The sequence below is a fragment of the Quercus lobata genome, chromosome 7 (genome assembly GCF_001633185.2).
Source record: "Quercus lobata isolate SW786 chromosome 7, ValleyOak3.0 Primary Assembly, whole genome shotgun sequence".
Lineage (NCBI taxonomy): Eukaryota > Viridiplantae > Streptophyta > Magnoliopsida > Fagales > Fagaceae > Quercus > Quercus lobata.
Window position 1 is genome coordinate 3,298,285 of NC_044910.1, and position 19,570 is coordinate 3,317,854.

The 19,570-nt window shown below is 33.4% G+C and overlaps 1 protein-coding gene across 2 annotated transcripts; it reads left to right on the forward strand.

Annotated features, from left to right (window-relative positions):
• The first annotated feature begins 12,346 nt into the window (after positions 1 to 12,346).
• On the forward strand, positions 12,347 to 18,612 carry LOC115954013 (F-box protein At3g07870-like). 2 transcript variants are annotated; one of them, XM_031071862.1, is made up of 3 exons: positions 12,347 to 12,712; positions 12,806 to 13,599; positions 18,515 to 18,612. In XM_031071862.1, the coding sequence occupies exons 1-3, from the start codon at positions 12,396 to 12,398 to the stop codon at positions 18,547 to 18,549; spliced, it is 1,146 nt and encodes a 381-aa protein (XP_030927722.1). In that variant the 5' UTR covers positions 12,347 to 12,395; the 3' UTR covers positions 18,550 to 18,612. The 2 variants fall into 2 exon arrangements, with proteins under 2 accessions (XP_030927722.1, XP_030927721.1); XM_031071861.1 differs by having other exon boundaries at positions 12,347 to 13,599.
• Positions 18,613 to 19,570: the final 958 nt, after the last annotated feature.

Consider the following 19,570-nt stretch of genomic DNA (forward strand, 5'->3'; position numbering starts at 1 on the left):
TCCTATCCTTGGAGGCCTTGTTTTAAGAGGCATTGGAATAAGCTATATGCTTCATTGGCTTTTCAATTGTTTTATAATCTTGAGAAATATATTAGCAATTACGTGTATATATTTTTAGTTTTCTCTTATTTTTACACTTTTCTATTAACTTCTATCAAATTGGTCTCGTATTGCGTCATTGCCTCTGAGTAGCACCCATTTATTAAATGAAGTCTTCCATATAAACACGCAAACACTTTGTATTTCTCCTTTTAATGATTGAGCATTATTGGTTTAAACATATGAAATCTGTGTGCTTCTGGTCTTCTTGTATAAATGCAATGCACTTCTTTTGAAGGTAATCACTTAATTGTTTCTTATGTTTCATTTGAATGCAAAAGAAAATTTGTCAAGTGTTTCCTCAAGTCAAGAGGGATTGTTTTAGCCTAAAATTATATACTCCTGAAAGTGATATAAGAATACATATTCTCTTTTGCTGCTTATTGACATTAGTTTGGCATGATGACTATAGTTATAGCATTGTCCTGATTTTTATCAGACTTTGAAATTGTTCTTCAAATTCAAATTATATCAAATCAAAAAATTGTGCAATTCACTCAAAACTAAAATATTAATATCAACTTAGGAAAAATAAGAATATAAAGAAAGATTATACCATGTCATTAAATTAAACAATTAAAAATAATAATATTACTTATTTTCATCAATATTTTAAATAAATTTGAATTTATGATGAGTACTCTCAATCCAAACATATTTTTTCCCATTCTTAAGTAAATGCACTTAATGGACCAAACTGGACTGAACAGGGCCAAAGTAGATCTAAATAGACTGAAATGGGCAGAATTTATAGAACTGGACCGAAATGGACAGAAATTGACCCAAGTTGACTGAATGGACTGATGTGGACTAAAGTGGACCGAATGGACCAAAATAGACCAAATTAGATGGAATGGACCGAATCATCAGGATTATCATCTTCTTTCTTAATAATCTATATATATATATATATAAAACCGAAGTCTCTGCTGGCACCACAATTTTCAATGTCAACACAATATTTAAAAAATAAATAATAAAAATAAAAATATTATAACACCTCAAAACCCTAGCAACCTTACATAAAAACATTATAACACCTCAAAACCCAGCAACCTTACCCCTCTCTCAAGTTAAGAAATATAAAGCCACATTTTCTGCAAACTCTCTCTCTCCAAACGTAAATATCAAATTCAACCCCTTTAATTTCTCTTTATATTTTTGAGGCTTCTATAGAGTTATAGTGAGTTATGCTGATTTTGTTTTGTGTGTGTGTGTATAGATGGTCATAATATTCCGGTATTCCAAAAGAAGTTTGTGTTTTCGTTAATTGAAGGCCTTAGAGAGATAAATGTTGCAGTTTGGAACATCAATACAAAAGACGATTTCATTGGCAGCGGAAAGTAATTACTTTGTCTCATATTTTTGTTTTTTGAATTGATTTTGTGTGCTTTTTAGACTCTTTTGGATCAATTTTGTTAATTGGGTGTTTTTTTTTTTTTTTTTTGATAAGGTCCAATTGGGGTCTCTGTATACTAATAGTGGGGGGTAAGTGCTATAAATTACTAACTCTTTTAAGTGTATAATCTGTTTCTAAAATTATCTATAATATTTTGTCCTCCGAAAATTTTATCTCTTTAATTTTAGTATATTGTGTTTCTTAAGTTATAGACAGATTTTCTTTGTTTCTTATTTTCAATAATAAATCATTTTATTGCAATACCGGTAATTGTTTGAAAAATCCAATATGTTCATATCTCTATAAAATAGAGAATAGTAGAAGCCAATTTTATTACAGCTACTTAAATTGAGTTGACTTAATTCCATACAATTACAAAGTATAGCATGAAAGATAATGGAATTAATTGTTGTAATTTTTATTTTCTTTCCATGTTTTGAATTTCCATGTTTTTATTGTTGATAAGAAATTAAGGCTCAGTTGCACAATATGTGTAAATTCTTCAGAAGACTACTTTAAATAGTAAGTCAATGTGTCTCTTACATTTGGGTATTAGTTAGAATTATTTTCAAATGATTGTACCAATAAAAGTGAATGTGTATAAATTTTTTTTAATTATCCCGTGCATCGCACGGGTTAGCGACTAGTATAAATATAAATATATTAACCAATTAACTTTACATATTCATTTTGGACAGCTATTTTTTTTCTTAATAATATCTTAGATGGTTTAATATATTTAATATTATAAAAAAAATATCAATAAAAAAAATTGGTACTATAACCGATTATGTGGCTCAACAAGAACATGAAAATATTGAAGGCTATTCTTTGACTTTTAGATTATAATTAATGGATATAGATAAGTTCTTATGACCTTTGGTCACTTGATTTATCTTATCATAATTTTTTTTTCATATATCTAAAGTTCAGATCACACCCTCACTTTATTTTTGTAATAATGGATAAGTGGATATATAATAGATTTAAAATGAGGCGGAGGATATCACTAACTTGTATAATGCTGTTTGCTTTTTTTATTTTTGACTGAAATGATAGAATATAAAAGGTGGGTTATTGACTCAAGAAGAAGTAAAAAATTAAAAATCCAACAATAAGGCTTATTCTTGATGAAGGCTTATGACCATGCTTTTAAAAACCATAACCATCAAAAGAACTGAAAATACGTCAAGTTTTTAATATTTTTTTTCCCGATTTTGGAGGTTTTTATGTATTAGATTAGGGTTCAATTTCTAATTGAATCGACAGGTCAGATTTTTAAAACCATGCTTATGACCCAAATATTCCAAATATCTTGCAAAAAAATAAAGCAAAATCACATATGAACAAAGGACTCTATAATGAAAAACTTATAAATTTCATAATCAAAAACTTTTTAATTCTAACATTGCATTTGGATGGGTCATTCAGGTGGGTCTTAGCTGCGTCCAAATTTCCAAAAGCCCTTCTTCACAGACTACACTCCACACTCCAGAGTCCACAGTCCTTCGTCTTCTTGCTTTCTCTCTTCCGAAGCTAAGCAAGCAGCAATGTCAGACAACGAAGAGAGATGAGAATCCTTACCTGCTGAGATTCCAACCCATGTCTTCATTCGCCCACCTATAAAATCCATAATAATCTGTACCTCATTCTCAAAAACATGGAAATCCCAATTCCAAAACCCAACTTTCATTTACACCCATCTCCATTCTCCACCACTTCCACAACAAAAACAAAAAACTCCTCCTCTTAAGGTTGGCAAAAAAAAAAAAAAAGGTGGATTTTTTTTTTACTTATGATTTCATCACAAATGACAATAACAAAGAAGTCTACGCATTGCATAACAAAAATGATGATGACCCAGATGCTGATTTTCACTCAACTGTTAATGGGGCTCTGCATTGGGTTGCTGTCGAGACAAATTCTGATTAAAAATCTCATCTTTTTATTTTGGTGTTCGATATGGGGGATGAAGTGTTCCGCGAAATACTGCTGTCAGAACTTCCAGCTTATGGGAATTCCACTGCCTTGTTTTACCAGGAGTATGAAAGTCTCTGTCTCAATATGTGGGTGATGAAACAATATGGTGTTGTTTCCTCGTGGACCAATGCTTTGAGTTTAACTATGATCAGTGAAGTTGTTTGCCTTACAAGAAAACAGATACCGAAGCCAGTTGGCGTTACGAAGAATGGCAAGGTTGTGTTGGAAATGGATGGGGAGCTTGTGTTACTGGATCTTGAAACCCAAAAGTTTAAGGATCTTAGGCTTTTAGGATATGAGTATTATTTTGTTGACTCTTATGTTGAGAGTCTACTCAACATACTGAGGAAAATAGGTAAGATGCATATCAATCACTTTTTTTTTGGGTTTTTTATATTTATATAATTGGCATATCAATATGGTACTGTTCTATGAATTCTTATTATTGCTGATTGATTACCTTAATTAAGTGGCTTTATCTTGAGGATAAATAGCTTATCAAGGATAGATAAGTTGACTACATAGCATATATACTAAAAATTGTTTGTTGTCCTCATTTCAAATTTTCTTTAATATAATCGTTTATTACTTACTTATAAAAGAAAGTGGTCAATGTTGGTTATCTACTTTAAGTGATCTTATTTATCAAGCAAAGTTCAAGTTTCCTGCCACTTATAATTTACAATTTTAGATTGATAGGCTCAACTGTTTCTTTGCTGGCAATTTTATTCTAACCTCTTTTAACTTCATGTTTTAATATTGATAATAAATGTTCTTCATGCTCTCCTTGTATTATTTATTTAAAAAGTTTCTCATTTTGTCAACATTGATTGGTTTATGCTAAGGGTTTTCTTGTACATTTTAAATCTTCTATCGCCTTAGATGTTTTTCTACTTACTGAAAACATTTCCATAGAACCATGTTCATTGATAAGCAGCTTACTACACAGTATTACTTGCTTGGTTGGTTAAGAAATATGATTTAAAAATGTCCAGTTTATACTCCTCTTCCAGATTTATTTTGTTATCCTTCCTTCGCATGACTTACATTTAGGAATGGCAACGGGTCGGGTTCGGGCCGGATTTTTCCATACCCGGACCCGACCTGCGGGCCAAGACCCACGGCCCGGACCCAGCCCGTTTACTAAACGGGTTTTTTTCCCGGGGCCCGGACCCGCCCCCACCGGGCTCCACGGGCCCCGCGGGCCCCGTCCAGCTAGGCCAAATTTGGGCCTAATTCTCGGACCAAATCATGGCCCAATCACTATCAATTTTTTTTTAACGCCCAGATGCCAAAAACAGGCCCAACCAGCTTAAAATGTGAAGGGGAAAAAAAAATCTCACACCAAATCAGCTTGTGTAAAGATCTTGAGTATAAGCATATGCATTATGACATAGTGTAAGATTTTTTTTCCTTTTTTTTTTTTTTTTGTAAAAAAAAGAGGAAACAAATCAGTTCTTTTTTTTTTCTTTTTTCTTTTTTTTCTCTTCTTTGTTAATACAAATTTTTCACCATAAAAAAAAAAAAAAATACAAATCACAATCCCAAACATGAACAGAAACACAAATCAGCTTGATTTTTTGCTCTTCTCTGTTAATACATAATTTTTACTAAAAGAAAAAAAAACACAAATCACAAATAGAAAAAAAAATAAATAAATCCCTATTTTGATTCTTTCGTATCTGATACCGTTGTCGTCTCGTTGATGTCGCCGAGCGACATACGCGCCACGGCGGCGTGCGCAGCTGAGGCTAGGTTGCATAGATCGTCGGAGGAAGACATCACTGTTTTGATTGACACAGATGACTAGATGAGTCTTACAATCAGCCAACAAGGAAAAACATCCGCTGGGCTTTGAAGGATCTGGTGCGATCGGCTGTGCCTGGAGAGTGAGAGTGAGGTCGTGAGGGTGGGTGAGAGTGAGTCCGTGAGGGGGGCGACGACCATGCGTGAGACGGAGCGTGAGACGAAGCGTGAGGTGTGAGGCCGTGAGACAGAGCGTGGCTACGTGAGGTGTGAGGTCGTGTGCTGTGTAAGGCAGTAAAGGATGAGGGTGAGGACTGAAAAGGTTTGAGCAGAAATGAGGGAGTGAGGGTGAGGAGGCTGGAGGCGTGAGCTGAGAAATGAGGGAGTTAGGGTTTGTGTTCTGTTTAGCTATATATATATAGGGGGGTTTTTTAGTAATTTTTATGGTAACCGGGTCTTAACCGGATCTTAACCGGGTCGGGTTTCGGATTTTTAATAAAACTCGGACCCGACCCGGATCTGCTTTGGGTTTTTTTTTTAAAACCCATACCTGACCCTATTCTTTATCGGGCCGGGTAAAATCCGGCCCATTAGGGTCGGGCCGGACCGGGTATCCACGGGTCGGATCTAAATTGCCATCTCTACTTACATTGTGGTTTTTTAGTGCCAATATAGTACATATGTTTAGATGCATTGTTTTGTTGACTCCATTGCGCTCTGATTTTTTTTTTTTTTTTTTTTCCCTTTTCCCTCTCTCAATCTGTTGTGAATGAGTTAGTATTTTCTATTGCACAATTGAGTGAGTTAGAAGCAAAAGGCTGGCGCTAGTGGATACAATAAAGAGAAAAACCAGGTAAATAGAAGACATCCACTTAAAACTTCCATACTTACAAAGAAATATAACTTGATTCTCACAAAATCTAGTTTAAAACTAAAACCCCATTTCTATGTTACTCTATGTAACACTATGAACTAAGGACGATAAGAACTGGATTGATCAAGATTGATGATAATGTCTACATGATGTAAGAAAATATTTACTCTTTACTTTAGCTACAATGGCCTCGAGGGTAATTGCAAATAGTCTATGACAATCATTTGTAATTCTATGGTAACTACACCAATAAATTGATAAATACTGAAAATTCTGTTTGTATTTTGCACATTTGTTCAACTCTTGTAAGTAGTTATGAATAACATACTGCTTAAATTTTCTGATTTTATGATCCTTGCTAATGAGGGCACTTCCAACACCGTCAACACGTAAGTTTATGGAAGTTCCTTTTCTAGTGTTCTCATCAAGGACTTTGGTGTGAATTATTGCTTAAGTATAATGTTAGTTTGGTTTTGTCATTCCTTACCACAAACTTAGCTACACGGGACTAGCATTTGGCCTTAGTTGAACTGGATTTTTGTTACTAATACTAGTGGCTCAAGGCCCATTTTGACGAAGTTTTCGTCATCTTATGGAATTTGGGAATTGGCAACTGAAAACTCTTAAGATATTTTTTGTTTGTTCATTGACTTGAGAAAGAAACTGGGATTTCACTATCCTTATTTGAGACTTGGTTCATAAAGCTCGGGTGATGGTTACCAGCTCAAGCAATTCAATTGATTTTTATGATGACTCTTAATACCTGAATCCTTAAATTTCCTCATGGATGTGATAAGTTTGTGTCAATTTCTGTTGGTCCTTTGGCTTAGATTTTTCTATGTGGTGGACTAACAAGTTTTGTAGCTAGTGGCAAATAACTTATTTTTCAATTGATGTTAATTAGTTGAATTGCTTTGGAATTGTATTGGATCTACTGTAATTGCTAAGGGACCAAATAGGACACATAACACATTTACCAATCTGCTTACATGCTGATTACTTCGCTTGTCTGAACACTTGATTGGTTCCCATTTGGAAGATTACGCTTTTAAAGTATTGGTATAAACTGCTTAGCTTGTCAAGGGTGAATGCCCCTGGATTACCTAACAATTTGTTCTGGAGGGCGAGGTTAGTTGCTTGTAGGTTTTATCGGTTAGAGGCAAGTCCAGTGGGCTCTTCTTTAGAAAGGTTCCCTATGTTATGGGGGACAAAAAGCATAAGTAGAGTTGTGACTCTTGCTAAATCATTTGAGCAGGCTAATCGGAAATGTATGAATATGTCATTAAAAATATAAAGGGACTTTTTGTCTTTCATTTCGATGTCAGAGTTTCTTTCTTTCTTTCTTTTCTTTTCCCTATAAATCTTTAGTTTACATTAGTATGAAATTTGGAAGTCAAATAGACTGCTGATATATGTGAATGTGAGTCTTTGTGCATGTTTGTTTATATATATATATATATATATATATATCCTTGTCTCTGGCCTTACTGGAGGGACAATTTCAAGGTATTATTAAATGAGTAACCCTGTGTTAGCTCTTCTTAAAGTGGAAAAAGTTGATGGACCTAGTAAGTATTTGGGTCTAACTTAGATATGGGTCAGAAAATGACAGCTTTTTAAATCTGTAGTTGCAAAGTAGCTTAAAAGCCATAGTGATGGAAGGCAAAATTGTTGTCTCACTCTCAAGAAGATAGTAAAATTTCTAATCATAACTGTTATGAGCTCATTGCCTTTTTACCCTTTTTTCATGCTTTACACTGTGTTTGGTAAAGCAAAAGGGAGGGAAGGGAAGGGAAGGGAAAGGGGAAGGGGGAAGAGAGGAGAGAGGAGTGGGAAGAGAAAGGATAAAGTTTTTCCTTTCCCTTGTTTGGTTTGTAAGGGAAAAATGGAGGCAAACACACCTTATTGGTGGGTCCCACCATAAGTACTCTCTCATTTTTCTCCCAATTTGGGAGGAAAGAATGTGGTGGGCTATGGAGGAATTTGTTTCCTTCATTTTCTTTTCCTTCACACCAATCCCTCCTAACCAAACAAAGGATTTTATTTCCTTTCCTTCCCTTTCTTTTCTTTTCTTCCCAAATCCTTCCTAACTAAACAAAGCGTTAAAGTGCATGATGCAATTTGTATTGACAGAATGATTTGGAATCTTTTCTGAGGACATGATGTAGGGATCAGGAAAATTCATATAATAAACTGGAATTTTAGCTGCTCATCTAAAAAAAGTTTTGGTAGCATAGCGGTTCTGGGGAATTATTTCTAATTCAAGTTTTTTGTTTTCTAAGGTGTTAATGGCTAAGTATTGTAAGAAGGAAAGTATCTTTAGTGTCAGGGTTAAGCCTTCTTAACTCTTGGGGTTGGAAAGATATCCATTCTTTAGAAATTCAGCTTTGGCTGAACCTAAAAGGTGAGGCCGTGGGTTGCGAATGAGCTCCCGCTCAACTGGTTCTTCCTTCCCTTAGAAGTGCTAGTTGGAGTGTGGGGTAATGGGTTCAACACTCATTGTGTGCATGTGTAACTTACTAATAAAAATAAATAAATAAAGCCACCAATGCATTTCATTTTGTTCTTTCTATATACTTGGCATATCATACATTAGGTATGAATATATACTGTTTGATATGGAACTGTTCTATTAACTCTCCTTTTTTTTTTCCTGATTGATTGACTTACTTAAGTGGCTTTATCTTTAAAAAAATTAATTCATCTTGGCTGTGGTTACTGTCGATTATATTAAGGCAATAGTTGACTACATAGCATTGTATACTTAAAATATTTTGTCCTCATTTCAAATTTTCTTCAATATAATCATTTACTACTTATATAATGAAAGAGGTGGTCAGTATTGGTTATCTACTTTGAGCAAGCTTATTTATCAAGCCCAGTTCATGTTTCCTGCCACTTATGATTTACAACGTATAGATAGATGCAGGGGCGGAGCTGCACTTTGCAATGTATGTATATTTTGCAATTGTTTAAAATATTAGACCTTAAAATCAATATTTGGCCCCTCCAAAAAATAAGAGCTAGGCCCCGCAAAAAAGAATTGAACAACTAATTGTTGGGTTCCAAAAAATAGTTGTTAAGAACAACAAACTATCCACCTTGTAACATAAATAGTTGTTACTTTCAAATTTTTAGTTTTTTCCTCTCTTAATTGGTAAGTTTTGTTTGTTGAGTTTAGATAGTAAGTTTTTAATAAAATAAATTTCTCTTATGAGTTATTCTATTTGAGACTAAGTCTTTTTGCTGTTTTTGTTAAGTTTCAAATTGTTTGTCAATACTTAATTAGTTAGTCACAAAGCATCAAATGAAAAAAAAAAAAAAACTACATTGAGGATATGTAATGTTAGGGAGTGACAATACTTAAAAAGCAATTTTCTCTTGGACACACACACACATATAATTTTTATATTTAATTTTCAATTTGGGACTAAGTCTTTTATTGTTATTGTTGTTGTTAAGTTTCCAATTGTTTTTCAATGCTTGATCTAGACTACATGTTGAATGAAAAAAAAGTAGAGGGTAATTTAATGTTAGGGGGTAAAAATGTAGCTGTGTAAATGTATGTATGAATATGTAATTCGGTCCCTCTAAACTAAAAATCCTGTCTACGCCCCTAGATAGATGTGCTCAAAATTTTCTTTGTTGGCAATTTTATGGTAACCTCTTTTTGCTTCATGTTTTCACACTCATACTAAATGTTCTTCATGATCTCCTTGTATTATTTATTTAAAAAGTTTCTCATTTTGTTGACTGTCAACTGTTATATGTTTATGCTAAAGATTTTGCTTGTACCTTTTAAATCTTCTATTGCCGTATATTCCTATTTTCTTATTGGAAAACATTCCCATTGGGCCCTGTTCATTGAGAAAGTGGGTCTCCAGCAAGTATTGCTTGCTTTTGGGTGATGGAATTGAAGATGAACTGTTTGTACTCTTCTTCGGAAACTATTTTGTTATCTTTCCTTCCTTAGCATGATTTGTGTAAAAAAATTTTGTCCCAATAAAATAGTTATGCTTAGATGTATTGTTTTGTTGATGCCATTTAATTTCATTTTTTTAAAAATATTATTTTGCCTCTCTTTAATTTCCTGTGAATGAGTTTGGAAACACCAATTATGCTGGCCTTAAAATCTTTTTTTTTTTTTTTTTTTTTTTTTGGGGGGTTGGGGGTTGAAGCCACAAGCATGTTTTATGCCAAAATTCTTGTAACCATTTTCATGAAACCCCCTGTTCCATTTGTCCAAACATGATATATTACAGCTGCTTAAGCCGTTCTAGTAACATTAGAAATAAACTTACCTTTGAATTTTTTTACCTTTTAAACCTGTCTAGTTCCATAGTACCTTGGAGATATCACAAGTGATACCCTTATTATATATATAAAATATATCTATCTCTACTGATTTTCCATTTTAACTCAGTGCATGGAATTAAAAACCTGATGTTATTGGATCGAAGTCAAAAGGAAATTAGTAATAATAAGGGTAAGTGTTTTAAGAAAGAAAAGGAAGCTGGGTATTTTCATGACAACGTATTGATTACAACCAATAGTGCTCTCCTCTGAAGTTATGCTAGAACTGAACAATACTGTGAAATGCTTAAGAGATATATGTACATATTGAAAATTCTATGTACCTCAATATGTGGTGGAAGATGGTAAGCTTGATTGAACGTAAATACATAATGAAAAAAAGAGGAGTTTTCAGGATCTTTGTAAATTTTTTTTTTTTTTACTATTTTTATTTCTAAAATTTCCAAGATAAGTAATACAAAAGAGTCTTTTTCTTTTTCTATTTTTACATAGGCATAGAATGAGGGAGGGGGATTGGGCTTTGAATCAAAGGAAGCCATCACCAATAGGCTATCATTTGAACTCCACGCAAGTGAGGTTTTTACTTTTTAAACATAAAACAATTGATGCCAACTGCTAACGAACAACACACTATCAACGCTGTTAGACGTAATTGAGATGGATTAAATCCATGAGGATGAGAAAGGGAGGATCATCTATAATGATGAGAGACCTTTTAAAGTCTAGAACAGATCATTAATGTCAATGACACATAAGAATAGAATAGGGAATGTCTTAACTCTTGGGACACTCTTTAGCTGGACCAAAATGGACCAAATGTAAAAATTAATCTTTTGGTATATTATATTTTTTTGGACAACTCCATTCAATATCTTGTTACCACAAAATGAAAATTTTGACAAATCTATTATTAAATTATATTTTCTTCTGATATCTTTCATACTTGCAAAATTTTTAGAAAATCAAATATCAATAGTTTTCTCATTAATTAAATGTTTACATTTCAATATTTGTAGTATAAAATTATGCATAAAAAATAAGTTAATGGATTAAATAGTAAATAATATTTGATTGAAATAAAATTTGACATGATTGTTAAGAACATAAAAAATATGTAATCCAATAGTTAGATTTTTAAAATAGGTAATCATTTAAACTTTTTAAGTAAGTATTGTATCAATTAATTACAACTAATTTGTATCTAAACTTTATTTATTTATTAAATAATGCTTGTGTCACATCTCACCCAGATAACGAGTTGTGAGTGGTAGAAAAGTGACTCTACATAAACCTACCATCACCTCTTTACCACTCATAACCTGTCATGTGGGCGAGTTGTGACACAAATTATACCATTTTATGTGGCACTAGTACAACTCTTATTTATTTGGTAAGAATACAAAGAGAGACTAAAGCTGCGTTTGGATTGCGCTGAAAACTAGCACGTTTGTGTTTTTCAGCTTTTTTTTTTTTTTTTTCACGCATTTTTTAGATTTGCGGTTACTGTTTATGTACTGTTCAATGAACAGTAACCGCAAATTTTGACTTTCCAAACTTTTTTCAGCCAATTAGTACACATCATGTACTGTTCATGGACCTACAAATTTCACTTTTCAGCAACTTTTTCATTAAAAATGGGTCTCACGGTACTATTCACACATTTAAAAATTATTTTGTTATAGTATTTTTCAGTTTTCAGTTTTCAGCGGTATCCAAACAGACCCTAAAAATAGGGAGCGGCATAATATATGTAATTTATATATTTATATACTAGGTTTTTTTTTTTTTTTTTGGATAAAAAAATCCATAAAATATCCAAATCACGTTTTCCACGAATTTATTTATTTATTTAAAAAGAAGTCTAAACGTTGTCTGATTCTTTTAAAATGTACTGTACACTCTAAAAAGAAGTCCAAACGTTGTCAGTCCACAGACTTCGTCCTTCTTGCCTACTCTCCACTCCATTTCTCTGTGAAAGCAGCAATGTCAGACAACGAGGAGAGATGGGATTCTTTAACTGATGAGATTCTAACCCATATTTTCCTAAGCCTACCTATCAAATCCATCATTATCTGCACCTCAGTCTCAAAAACTTGGAACTCTCTAATTCAAAACTCCACTTTCATTTCCACCCATCTCCACCACTCCTACACCAACACCAACAACAACAACAACCACAACCTCCTCCTTTTCAAATTGGTCACACAACCAGCTAATCCTGAATCCACAGTTAACAACAAAGAAGTCTACTTATTGTATAAAGAAGATGATGATGATGGTTTCACTGAAGAACTCACCAGGTTTGAACCCAGTAATCATATATTCCGTGTGGTGGGTACTTGTAACGGCCTGCTCTGCCTTGCCGATGATATATTCGATTTCAACACTGACAGGTTTTTTCTGTGGAACCCATGTGTTAGAAAGTTTCTACAACTTCCTCATCCCAATGTCAGGTGCGCTACACACATTGACTCTGACTTCTACGCCACTATTGGTTTTGGATTTGATCCCACAACTAATGATTATAAAGTGGTGAGGCTTTTGACCTTTGCCTGCACAAACCCGAGAACCGAGGTTGAGATTTACTCACTCTCCACTGGTGAATGGAGAATGCTTAGCTCTGGTTTGGTTCCCCAATGCGCCTTAGGCCCTCGTCAGCCGCGGGCGTTTCTCAATGGGGCTCTGCATTGGGTTGCTTTCAGGGCTGTTAACGTTAACAAAGCACATCATTTTGTTTTGGTGTTTGATTTGGGGGATGAGGTCTTCCGCGAGATACTGCTGCCAGAAGAACTTCCACCTTACACCCATGACGGTTTTCTGTGTGCTTATGTTTCCATATATGGGAATTCCATTGCCTTGTTTCATGACGACTATAGTAGTCTTCGTCTCAACATATGGGTGATGAAACACTATGGTGTTGTTTCCTCGTGGACCAAAGCTTTAAGTTTACCTATGACTTATCAAGGTGGCTTTGCTTCAACAAACTACATACCAAAGGCAGTAGGTTTTATGAGGAATGGCAGGATTGTTTTGGAAATGAATGGAGGACACCTTATGTCACAGGATCTTAAGACCCAAGAAATTAAGGATCTTAGGCTTATTGGATATAATTATAATTTTGTTGACGCTTATGTTGAGAGTCTAGTTTTGCTTGACAAAGCTGCCAATCACATACTGAGGAATGTAGGTAAGATGCATTTCAGGCCTTCTTTTTTAAATTTATCTCTTTATACTAATTCATTTGTTCTTTATTTAAGATGTGAATATATACTGCTCAACATGGCACTACTCTATAAATTCTTGTTATTGATGGTTGATTACTTTAATTAAGTGTTTTTCTTTAGGATAAGTAGTTTATCAAGGATAGTTGAGTACATAGCCTGTACACTTAAAATTCTTTGTCCTCATTTCAATTTTTCTTTAAAATTAATCATTTATTACTTTATAATAAAGAGAAGTTATCACGAGAAGTTCATATTTCCTGCCACTTATGATTTACAATGTATACATAAAAGAGCTCAAACTTTTCTTTGCTGGGAATTTTATGGTGACCGTTGACTGCTTTTAACTTCATGCTATCACACTCATACTAATTGTTCTTAATGATCTTGTTGTATTATTCATTTAAAAAGAATCTCATTATGTCAACTTTGATAGTGGTGGTGGTGAGGCGAATCATTCTGCTCACTCTATACGAATAGATTACTTCTATGAGTAGCCATTCCTTCTCAAGTTTGTTAGATTAAGTTGACTGCTATACTTCTCTTTAGTTTGATGCACTGCTAGTACACTTCTTGTGTGCTGTGATGTTATCACTCTATTTTTTTTTTTGACAAGTCACTCTATTTTCTTTCTTCATATTAATAAAGCTGATTTCTTAAAAAAACTTTGATCTGTAATCTGTTTGTGCTAAAATTTTTTCTTGTAAATTTTTAAATCTTCTATTGCCTTAGATACATATCTTCTTACTGTAAAATATTCCCATAGAACAATGTTTATTGAGAAAGCAGCCCTCCAGCAAGTATTGCTTGCTTATTAAGAATTGAAATGACCAGTTTATACTCTTCTTTAGGCACTATTTTGTTATCATTCCTTCCTTAGCATGATTTGCATTAATTTTTTTTAGTCCCAATAACGCAGTTATGTTAAGGTGTATTGTTTTGTTGATTCCATTTCTATTACACAATTGTTCTAAGTAGATGCAAAAGCTAACACCAGTGGAAACAATAAAGAGAAAAGCTAGGAAAATAGAAGACATCAACTTAAAACTACCATACTCAGAGGCAGCAATAGGCATGGGAAGCCTTTCCTTGTAGACATCTTTTCATCCCACACCAATGAGATAAAGATGGAAATCAATCCAAAATCCTAACACAACTCCCCAGAAAAATATACCAAGAAGATAAGCTAACAACTCTTTCTTGGTACTGTATAATGCTGAAAATTATTTCATCTTATAATGTGCTAATGTTCTTAGATTGTTCTTTATGTGAAAGCTATCTTTTTGAGGATGGGATGGTTAAAAATTTGTCTCAAGTAATTTAATAAAGAGGAAATTGGTGTTATGTGTGAAAATAGTATATGAGTGATCAATTATTGTTGAGGAAGGGATAGCACACTACAAATAAGTCACATTGAATAGTCAGGGATATATATATTTTTCTCAAATACCCTTAGCTAACAGACAACAGCTAGGGATGTATTAATGAGAGTATGTTGATGGATGATACAAACATTAATTCATAAAGTGTTTTGTGGTGTCTTTGGCTATACTGTCAAATGTTTTGTTTGGTTGTAAAGTACAGTTGATGTTATATTGTAATTGTGTTCTTTTCTTACATGAATTGTGTGATAAAGTACTGTCTAATTTTCTTTTGGAACTCATTGTCTTGTATTTACAATTGCCTTTGTTGAGTAACAAGATATCTTATTATTATAAAATTGCTATCATGGGAATCTTGTTTTATGCCACCACTCTGTTACCATTTTCGTGAAGCCCTCTTAACCGATTGTTTGGAACATGATATATTACAGTTGCTTAAATCATTCTAGTAAATTTTTTTTAATAAACTCTTACCTTTGATTTTTTTCCTCCCTTAAACCAATATAGTTCCAAGTGCATATTACCTGCAGGTTGACGTTTGAATTCATACCTAATTCCTTTGAAATATCACACTCAAAAGACAAGTGGTACCTTGATTATGTTTATTTTTGTCTAGTGAGGAGCTTGTTCCTAATGGCTAGCAAGCTGTATAAATAACAATACTTTGCAACAGACTAAGCATAGCAAATAAGATCTCATACCAATCCATCACATGCAACTTGTCTAATTGCTTTCCATGTTTAAGTACTTTGTGGACCTCCTTGCCTTTCCAGGTTTCCAATTCACTATGTTCATAATTAGCATTTAGTTGAACATTGCATGTATGGACCCTTTTATTTTTATTTTTATTCTCAAAAAAAGCATTTATATCATCAAGAGTCACAACTGAGCTCCAAATCACCATGTTACCTGAAATTGTTGGCCAAGACCAATTTTCTCCTTGGATGATGCGGAAACCTTTGTATGTCTAGGTGTTGGAGGTTCACATACATACTCATCAAGGACCATAAGTCTGCAATATTGGTACCTTTAGGTGCCATCTATCATACCATATGCCGTCCATTGGTTTTCCCTTTTCCCTTCTTTGTTATATGGAATATTTTAGTTTTCTAGTTGTTGATGAGTTCATTCTTACAGTGAGTGCTTTGAGTGTTTATATTTGTCTTCAAGTTACAACATTTTGTTCTAATGTTTTCTATAAAGATATATAAGCACTCATTGAGTTGGATAATTTTTCTATGCAAGCATTCAAGAAGTTTTGCCTCCATTGTAGTTCACTGATGAATATATTACCTTATTTGGAAGGGAAAATTATTGAAGTTCATCTATAGTAAGCATCTCTTTAGCCTTTTATTTTTTTGTAATTGAAAACAGGTTGATGAACAAAGCAATCCTAGGTTCATAAGAGTTATTTTTGTTCGAAGCAATGTGACCTGTGATAATTTTATTGTTGCTTGGCAAGAAGTTGTTCAGCTTGTGGTTTTTGCATGCATTTTTCTTGTTATTATTGAGAATGCTAGCCTTTGCATCTAGTTTCTTTTACTTTCCCCTATTTAGGTTGTTTATTTTCCATCTAACTTTTCCTGGTTCAGAGGCAGCAATAGGCTGTTCGCATGGGAAGCCTTTCATTACTAGACATCCCTCTAATCTGATAACAACATGGTATAGGTGGAACTCAATCCAAAATCATAACACAACTCACCAGAAAACCCTACCAAAAAGCTCACTTTTTCTTTGTGACTTTAGGTAAAAGTTATCTTGTGGAGGATGGTTAAAGGTTTCTTTTAAGCAATTTAAGAAAGAGGACCTTGTTGTTTCTTATAGAGTCATCTAGGATTCAAATCCCCTCACTCATTGTTTTAACTATAAAAAAAGGAGGAAATTGGTGTTATAGATAGAAATTATTGTTGAGGAAGGGATATTACCCTGCAAATAAGACACATTGAACACTCAGGGATGTATTTTTTTATTTTTTTAAACAGCCTTTTAGCTAACAGCCATAGATGTATTACTAAATCATGTTTGACGGGTGATACAAACCTTATCTCATAATAGTGTTTTTTGGTACTCTGGTTGGATTCTGTTTTACTTTCAAATGTTTTGTTTTAGTTGTAAAGAATAATTGATTCCATATTGTATTTGCTTTCTTTTCTTTGCTATGAATAATATGCGATAGTTCTACTCTATTATTTTCTTTTGGAACATGATGTCTTCTCTTTACAATTGCTCTTTGTTTAGTAGCAAGATATTCTCTTTCTATATAATTGCTAGCATTGGAATATCCTCCATCTCCTTGATGCACATGTTCATTTGGTAAAGGCTTGGAGTACTTATTTTGTACATTTTGAAAAACCACAAATATCGGTTTAGGTTTTTTCTGTGTGGTTAAACCTAAACCAATATTTGTATTATTTTTTCTACTTCTGGTGTTAAATTACAAATAACAAGAATGCATTTACAGTTCTTAGATTATTTTAGGGCCTCATGGATCAAGGTGATGAGCTCTAAATGAGTAACAGACGTTAACTCAGCAAAAGAAAAAATTCAACCATGTTTTTTGATGGTGTCTAGTTTCTTAGTATTGAATTAGCTTATTATGTCAGAATGGATTGTAGTTATATGTTACACTCTTTTTGTGGCTACACCATTCTTATATAAGTATTTTTCGATGATCTGCATTTTGGTTTCAATGTATTACAAAAATGATTAAGCATTGAATTTTGTTTTGTTTGCCATGCTGCATTGTGATAAAGATGCTCACCAATGTAGTGTGTTTAAACAAGGATATACTTGCCCAGTTGTTTAAAATTTCTTCTTACTCACTCAACTTGATAACAGTTACACTTGTCTAACAGGTCTAAAGGTCTCTATTCGTAGGAAGTTAAAACAAGAAAAAGAGGGGGGGGGGGGGGGGCAGTAGAGACAGTTGCATATTTCATATTACCATCTAATTATTTTCTTTGAGGGTGAAGTGAACATGGTGCTATACTGTTAGGACTAAAATCAAACGCATGGAAAAATAGAATGCCCTAGACTGTGCATACTGCATAGCTTGCAAGTTGTAGTCTTAATATCACTGAAATATAAAATCTATATATTTGCAAAATTGACATGATTTTGAATATATATATATATATTCCCCCCCCCCCCCTCCCCCTCCCTTTACTACTCTGCTACAAGGTGCTCTTGGGAGATTATTGTTGCAAAATGGGATGTTCCTATCGCTTTAAAATGCTGTAGGTCAGAATGTTTCTCTAATTTCAATTGTTCAATCCATTTAATTGCCGATAATGAACAATGTCTTGCATTAGGAATGTTAAATCCATTCTAAGTATTATGTTTTGGGAAATTACAATATATGAGAGACCCAATTTCTCTAATCTCTTCATTATGGTGTACCACAATGAAAGATTTTAAATTGTCTATATGCTTTGTTCTTTGCACAGAAGCTTTATTAGCAAGCTAACATTGTGATTATACTGAATTCTATTATGTGTAGAAGGAATTGTACGTCATACAACCTTGTTTGCATAGTGGAGCCAATCAGCAGATTTTCCTTCAATTCACACTCATCTAACGATGTTGTGGCTTGAACATTGCAGCTTATCAATTCAGCAACAGTTCAATTTGATAGTTTGAACTGATAGCCCATAATCTGATTATTGTAAAATCTTTTTTTTATTTTTTATTTTTTTTATATATACTTTTTTGGGTATTCTGGTGCACCTTATAACAAACTGATAAGCATGGTAGTATCTGATTTGTGCCAAATAACCTCTGCATGTAAGTCATGTAAATAAAAATCTGGAACCATGGGAACTTAATACAGCCTTATTCAGCATAAAATGTTCATGGAAGATCCTTTAAAACAAGAACACAAGTACAGGTGTCAAAGTCTAAAATGCAATTTGTTTAGCATAATACTTAAAAAAAATGCCACATACCACCCAACAGGAAAATGGAAATATTAAATGCAAAAGCCTTTTTAGACTGTCTCAAAAGTGTTGGAGAAAATGGGCAAATGCCCATTTCAAAAAAAAAATTTAGCATTTTGTCCCCTTTTCCAAACTAATTAGGGAAATGTCACTCTTTTAAAACTCGATTTTTTCAAAATCGAGTTACAAAAAAAAAAAAATTCTAGACCCTTATAGTGACGTTTTAAGAAGCCTACAGTGACGTTTTAAGGACCTATAGTGATGTTTTGTAATCCGATCTCCATGAAGTCGAGTTACATGCAATTTTTTTTCTTTTTTTTTTTACCTATAACTCGACTTCATGGAAATCGGATTATAAAACGTCACTATAGGTCCTTAAAACGTCATTATAAGATCCTTAAAAACGTCACTATAGGGCTTAACTCGATTTTGAGAAAATCGAGTTTTAAAAGAGGAGCATTTCCCTAATTAATTTGGGAAAGATGGCAAAATACTGGATTGTTTTTTTGAAATGGGCAAAAGCCAATTTTTTCCCAAAAGTGTCATCAAAACAATTCAAGTGGAAGGAAGGAGCTACGACAAGCCAAAACAAGTGTAGGTCAATTTGGTTTTAAGTGATA